The sequence below is a fragment of the Polypterus senegalus genome, chromosome 1 (assembly GCF_016835505.1).
Source record: "Polypterus senegalus isolate Bchr_013 chromosome 1, ASM1683550v1, whole genome shotgun sequence".
NCBI classification, from domain to species: domain Eukaryota; kingdom Metazoa; phylum Chordata; class Cladistia; order Polypteriformes; family Polypteridae; genus Polypterus; species Polypterus senegalus.
In genome coordinates this window covers 194,781,545-194,787,761 of record NC_053154.1, presented here as the reverse complement: position 1 = coordinate 194,787,761, position 6,217 = coordinate 194,781,545, and the positions used below count along the sequence as shown (strand labels likewise).

The window sequence follows — 6,217 nt, the reverse complement described above, 5'->3', positions numbered from 1 at the left end:
ATGCCCATGAAAATAAAGGTGTTAGAGTGCTTTTAGAGAGATGCCATAGGGGAACTGTTTTTGGTTTTCAGAGGAAACATCCACACAGCGGTTTCAGAAAACCTTTATTTAGATCTGCAACAATCCATTAACAAACATGAGTAGCTTCTACCACATTTGTAAAATACCAGTGAGTTTCTGATTTTCAAAGGATTCTTGCTGCACGAGGTAACACAGTCTAAGTTTAGCTTTTCTTGATTTGTTTGTATTTGGCTAGGTAGACTACTACATTTTACATTTCTGTTTTGTTCACTTATTGAGTCTTTTCAAAGCTTAAAGAACCAGCTTCATATGCACAGAACTCTTCACAGAATTAAATGGTTCTTTGTCAACCAATAGTTATACAAGGAACCACACAACCCTGTAAAGTGTCAATTTTAGAACTATTATTTTAAGAGTGTAGGAAAAAAATTATATAACAGAACATCATAAATCTCATTTATGTCAGCTCAGCATTGACAGAGGTTAAAGCCAGCCCGGGCAACATGGAGTACAAGATGGGGACCATCCCTGGATGGGACAAACAGCTACAGTCCAAGTGAATTTTATTTTTGTTTTGGCACCAATAACAGTTTCTTGTCACTTTCCTGGTCTGGTATCTGTCTGCATGGGGTTTGCATGTTCCAACTACGTCTGTGTGGATTTTTATCCTTGCATTCTACTTTCTGCCCTTCCATGCCAAGAATGTCACATTGCATTCTGTGAATGTCCAGCCATCAGTCAATTAAAGTGTAGTCATATCTGTCAACTGTTAGTTATGTCTTTGTCCTTCACACTTCATGGATACGCTCTGATACCCCAGGACCTTGAAATCTGAGTAACTGTATGGAAGAAAATGGAGAACTGATTTGTATGAGACACATCAGATAGACTCTTCTTTCTTTTTCAAAGCATATCTAGCTTCAAGGACTGAAGAGATAATCTGTAGTAAGCCCACCTTCGGTGGAAGCCAACAATTCCCTGACTGTTTAAAACACCCAGCGATCCTCATGGCCTCATTTTTCACGTCACCCCAGCTTTGGGCAAGGGATTTTTAGACACACATGACACCAAGCAAGCATTAGCTCCTTCATCAGGTAACAAAGTTTTCTTTAACTGCATTTAGTTGCCTAGATGGGGGTCCTGCGATGTGGTGTCACACCCTCAGCCCTGCTTATCAGTATGCTCAGTTGCTGGCATAGCAGAGGAATCTTTGAAGTAGTGGTCTGTGTCAGCTGATAACACTGGGGGTGTGATGTTTCAGGAAAGTAAAAACAGAAGACTTCAGTACGCTCACCCACTGCTACCTTCTGTGACACTTTTAAAATTAATGAGCACCTTGAAAATGAGGTAAGGAGTCTTCTCTTTGTTTTTAAGATATTTATAATAGAGACGGTAAATGTGGTAAGCAGAGGAACAATTAGTTATTAGCTGGGTAGTGCAGGCCATCCGCATCTAAAGATTTGAAAGCCTAACAAGCAGCAGTAGGGCTTTGGTAAGGTGGCAATCAGACGGCAGGCCTGTACTTGCCAGCACAGACAAGGAGTGTGATACACATGTGCACTGTGGGACAGGCTGTGCAGTCTTTAACTTTTAACGTTGTCCCACATCTGCACATCCTGAAGACATATAATGAAGCCTCCTCCTCAACAGTGTTTTAACATTGGAGTTTATAAGTGTTTATTTGCTCAGAATGAAATTCAGGTGCTCCCTTTCAAGACAAGCTAAACCTTGGAATGCTGTTTAATTGTTTTCAGTCTTGCTTATTTGTTTCCTTAATACTTGCACTGAAGCAACCGTGCAAAATTCACAAGCAGATTAATGACAGCTGACATTCTGAGATCACATAAGGCACAGTCTGGAAACAAAATGTCTCACCTCCACCCTAGCCAGCCCCACTGAGTGGTGGATACAAGACAGCTGAAAACCTAAGAGACTTTTCTTTCCCAACTTGAGTAAGCCGATGTAATTGTAGAAAGCTCCCTCTAGTGGTCTAAAGGATGCAGTGGATTCCTAAAAGGAGCAACATCAGGGAAGTAAAGCAATTAGGTGTAATAGATCAGAAATCATATGGTATATGGTTGTAATTGTTGTGCTTGTGAGAAAAATAAAATTTGATTTGATTTACTGTCATCTGTACAGAGTACAGTAAAATGTATACTTTGCATGTGCTAATAATCTAAGTGAAACTCATTGCAGATGTCTAGCACCATAATTAGAGAGGACAGCTATCTTACCTCAAACCTTCTCAGTTCCTTACTTGACAAACCTCTGAATATACTATAAACTATACTTTGTTTACAAGTATATTTGTATCAAGGTAAATAAAGGTAACAGAGAGCTTATATTCTCTTTTGTCATCTAACTTGTAAATTCCTGAAGTGCAAATGAAGTAGAACGTTTACTCACTCCTTAGTGTTATTATAATACACATGAAATACATTTTATTTATTTATTATTTTTATTATTGTTATTTTGTGTATGTAACGCAGTAGATGAATCATGTGACCATTATTTGTCGTGTTTGTGATGTCACCGGACTTCCAGTATAAATATGACGGTGGTGCTGGTGGAATTCATCCCTTGGTTGAATCAACTAAAAAAACTTTAGTGAGAGCTTAACTTCAAGTAGGCCTAGAGCTATGCTTTGTTTTCGGATCTGATCTATTTTTTGACTTTTGACTTTGATTTGTCCTGGTTCTTCATTTGCTCAGTTTCATTTTTGATCCTCCAGTTGTAATCTTGTTTCTGCTCATCTCTAAGTCTTTTGAATCACTCAGAATAATCCCTGGAGACTCTGTCTCCTAACAGGTGTATGTAGTCCATTTCAAATTACAGGCACAAAAGAATAAAATTCACTATTTCAGGCAAAATTCTGTTTAGAAAGGCAGTTTGCGCCATGCCAATTAAGTGGACAAAGAAGAAATTACATATGAAATGTGTGCTGCATTCTCATATATCCAGCATTAAGATGTCAGCGATGATGTGTTACAGTAATCATGTTAAGTGCTTGTCTAATCTGTATTTTCCATCCTTCTGTCCTTTGTTCTGCAGAAGACATCACTGTAAATTCTTGAACCTCCTGTCCATCACTCTCTACATTCTGTGCTATACTGAACTTGGACTTGGGAATGATGATGATGTTCCTGAAAACACAATGGAAAACCAGGGCATATACAATTCTCTTAATGTTACAGAAATTCCAGAAACCCTCAAGCCACTCCTGACAGAAGTCTACTTTATTCAGACAGGTATCACAAACATCAGAGCTGGTGCCTTCAGGAACAATTTGAATCTTACAAAAATCCACTTTGTCAGCAATCCAATAAATTCTGTGGATGTGAGGGCATTCGAAGGTCTCAGCATTATCACTGACATTGCCATTTCAGGCTCTCACCTGACGTTCCTACCAGTGGGGGTATTCAGTGACACGAAAAACCTCAAAATCCTCAGTTTAAAAAGCAATCAGTTACAGAGGCTGGACAAGGGACTCTTTGATGGCCTCACTAACCTAACACATCTTCAGCTCCACACAAACAACCTCACCCAGTTGCCTGAAGGACTCTTTGATGACCTGGAACATCTTACACTTCTCAGTCTGGCTAAGAACCGCATCAGGACCATCTCCAGAGAGCTGTTCAACAAACTTGCAAAGCTGAAGAAGTTGAGACTGTACGAGAACGAACTGGAAGACCTTCCTGATGGACTGTTTAAGGACATGCCAGGGCTCACTGAAATACTTCTCCACTCCAACAGGATAAGGGCCTTGCCTGCCCATTCATTCTCATACAACAACATGCTGGAAAAGATACAACTGGAGAAGAATTCACTCACTGAATTGCCACATGGAATTTTCTTTCATCTTCCCAATTTGAAGACCCTAATGCTACACAGCAACCAGCTTGTTCAGCTTCCCAGTGCTCTTTTTGGACAGATGCCCAAATTAACTGAACTTAGACTAAACCAAAATAATCTAAGTGCTCTTCCGCCAGGTATCTTCAACAACTTAACATCTCTGAAAAAACTCTTTTTGTCCAATAATAAACTTACAGGACTACACACTGAAAGTTTTACAGGTCTTCCTCAACTCACTGAACTTTATTTGCAGGAAAACAACCTGAAAAGTCTAAGCAGTGAAATCTTCAAAGGCATTCCCAAGCTAAAGATCCTTAATCTGGCAAACAATCACCTGACTACTGTTCCAGCTGATTTATTTAACTCCCTTTCACAGGTCAACAGAATTTTCATCGAGGGTAATCCATGGAGTTGTGAATGTAACTTAATTGGACTACTCACATGGATACAAAATAGAAAGTTCTCCTCACCTGCAACCTGTGAAAGTCCGTTCATCCTCCAAGGAAATTTGCTCACCTCCATAACTGCGGACCAATTTATTTAATAGTTCTTTACATTTATATAGTGCTTTTCTCAGTACTCAAAGCGCTATCCACACAGGGAGGAACCGGGAAGCAAACCCACAATCTTCCACAGTCTCCTTACTGCAAAGCAGCAGCACTACCACTGCACCACCTGTGAGGACAATTTGTCCACTCACAACTCCGATTTCTACAACCAGTTCAGTGAAGCCAACTACAGCATCAACAATTTATTCCCCTGCTCAAAGTACTTTACAGAGTACAGAGTCAATAACTCTGGCAAAAACAAGCCCAACTACACAGTCAATCACAGCCTTCACAACTGTGCTGACTACTACACCAATGTGGACAACGTCAACCAGCCCAGAGACCACAGAGGTGACCTCTATCTTGACAACCCAGCCAACTACACCAATGTGGACAACGTCAACCAGTCCAGTGACCACAGAGTTGACCTCTATCTTGACAACCCAGCCATCCACTACACCAATGTGGGCAACATCAACGAGGCCAGTGACCACAGAGCTGACCTCTATTATGATAACCCAGCCAACAGCTACATCAAATGTGGACAGCATCAACCAGGACAGAGACCACAGAGTTGACCACCATATTGACAACAGAGCCAACTGCTACACTGGTACAGACAACATCCACAATAGGAGAAACTACAGAGGTGTCCACCATATTGACAACCTTACTTACTACTCCACTAGTCACCAGAGACAACAGAGACTACAACAGTGATGACGATCCCACCAACCACTACACCATTCTGGGTGATATCAACTAGGCCAGACACAAAAGAGGTGACCACTGTCACGACAAACTTGTTAACTACCACTCCAGTTTGGACACCAACATCATTCAAAACAACAGAAATTACAACTATTGTGGGAGCTCTACTCAATCCTTCTGCCTGGACCACATCAACAAGACCAGAGATACAGTAACAGAGATGACAACTCTCTTGACAACTATTTTAACAACATTTGCAACAACTAAACAAGTGTGGGCCAACCACACCAAACTGGGTCCAACAAAGTTGCCAACCAGCACTGCAACCACACAAGTAGCAAGCACCAGTACAGGGGCAAATGCATTTGCCAGAACTAACAAGGATTTCACTGTCAGGCCCAAAGTTGTCTGTGAAGTCTCTCTGGTCTTTTATAATTTCATGCTGTTCATAGAAATCTGCTGCATGGCAGTTCTGTTGAGATTTGTGGTTGTAGTTTATCGTGCCTGCCAGTATAGGAATAAAAAGATGGCAAGTATCAGTCTGGTTCATTTCTCACACTGGAAGGAGCCAGTTCTGCACATAGTAAATAGGACAACTCAGAATCCCTCCTTCACTCCACAGCAGCAGCAACAGAAGTGACATCTTTTTAAACCATCATGTTATGTTTGATAAGTCAGAAAAGCTTTCCATAACCCTAATTTTAAACCATAGTTTAACTGGGCATATCATGCAACATCACGTAAGTATATAATGTACTGTATAATGTACAATGACAACCTCAACAACGGAGGGAGCTCTGGAGGTCTGAAGCTATATTCTATTGGGGTTACTGCTGTTTCATGAATCATCAATTTGACATCGTTGATAGTCACCTATTGTATTAATTTTCCATTAATGAGCATTGAGTTGGCTTCAAGTCAACACTAGTCTGAAACACAGAAAAGAATAAATCAAAAGAATAAAGAAGTAGCTTGTGCTGCACTAGCAGGTGTGTTTAGAAACCTACATTTGTCCAACGTCCAGTAAGCTAGCTAATGCTACATCAATTGCCACTGAACTACAGCTAGTGGTTTACTGGAGTACA

At 40.6% G+C, this 6,217-nt stretch overlaps 1 protein-coding gene across 1 annotated transcript; it reads left to right on the top strand.

Annotated features, from left to right (window-relative positions):
* Positions 1 to 1,207: 1,207 nt before the first annotated feature.
* On the top strand, positions 1,208 to 5,668 carry LOC120537271 (carboxypeptidase N subunit 2-like). Its single transcript, XM_039766090.1, has 2 exons — positions 1,208 to 1,368; positions 3,073 to 5,668. Exons 1-2 carry the CDS (start codon positions 1,274 to 1,276, stop codon positions 4,415 to 4,417), a joined length of 1,440 nt encoding a protein of 479 aa, XP_039622024.1. The 5' UTR covers positions 1,208 to 1,273; the 3' UTR covers positions 4,418 to 5,668.
* The last annotated feature ends 549 nt before the right edge of the window (positions 5,669 to 6,217 follow it).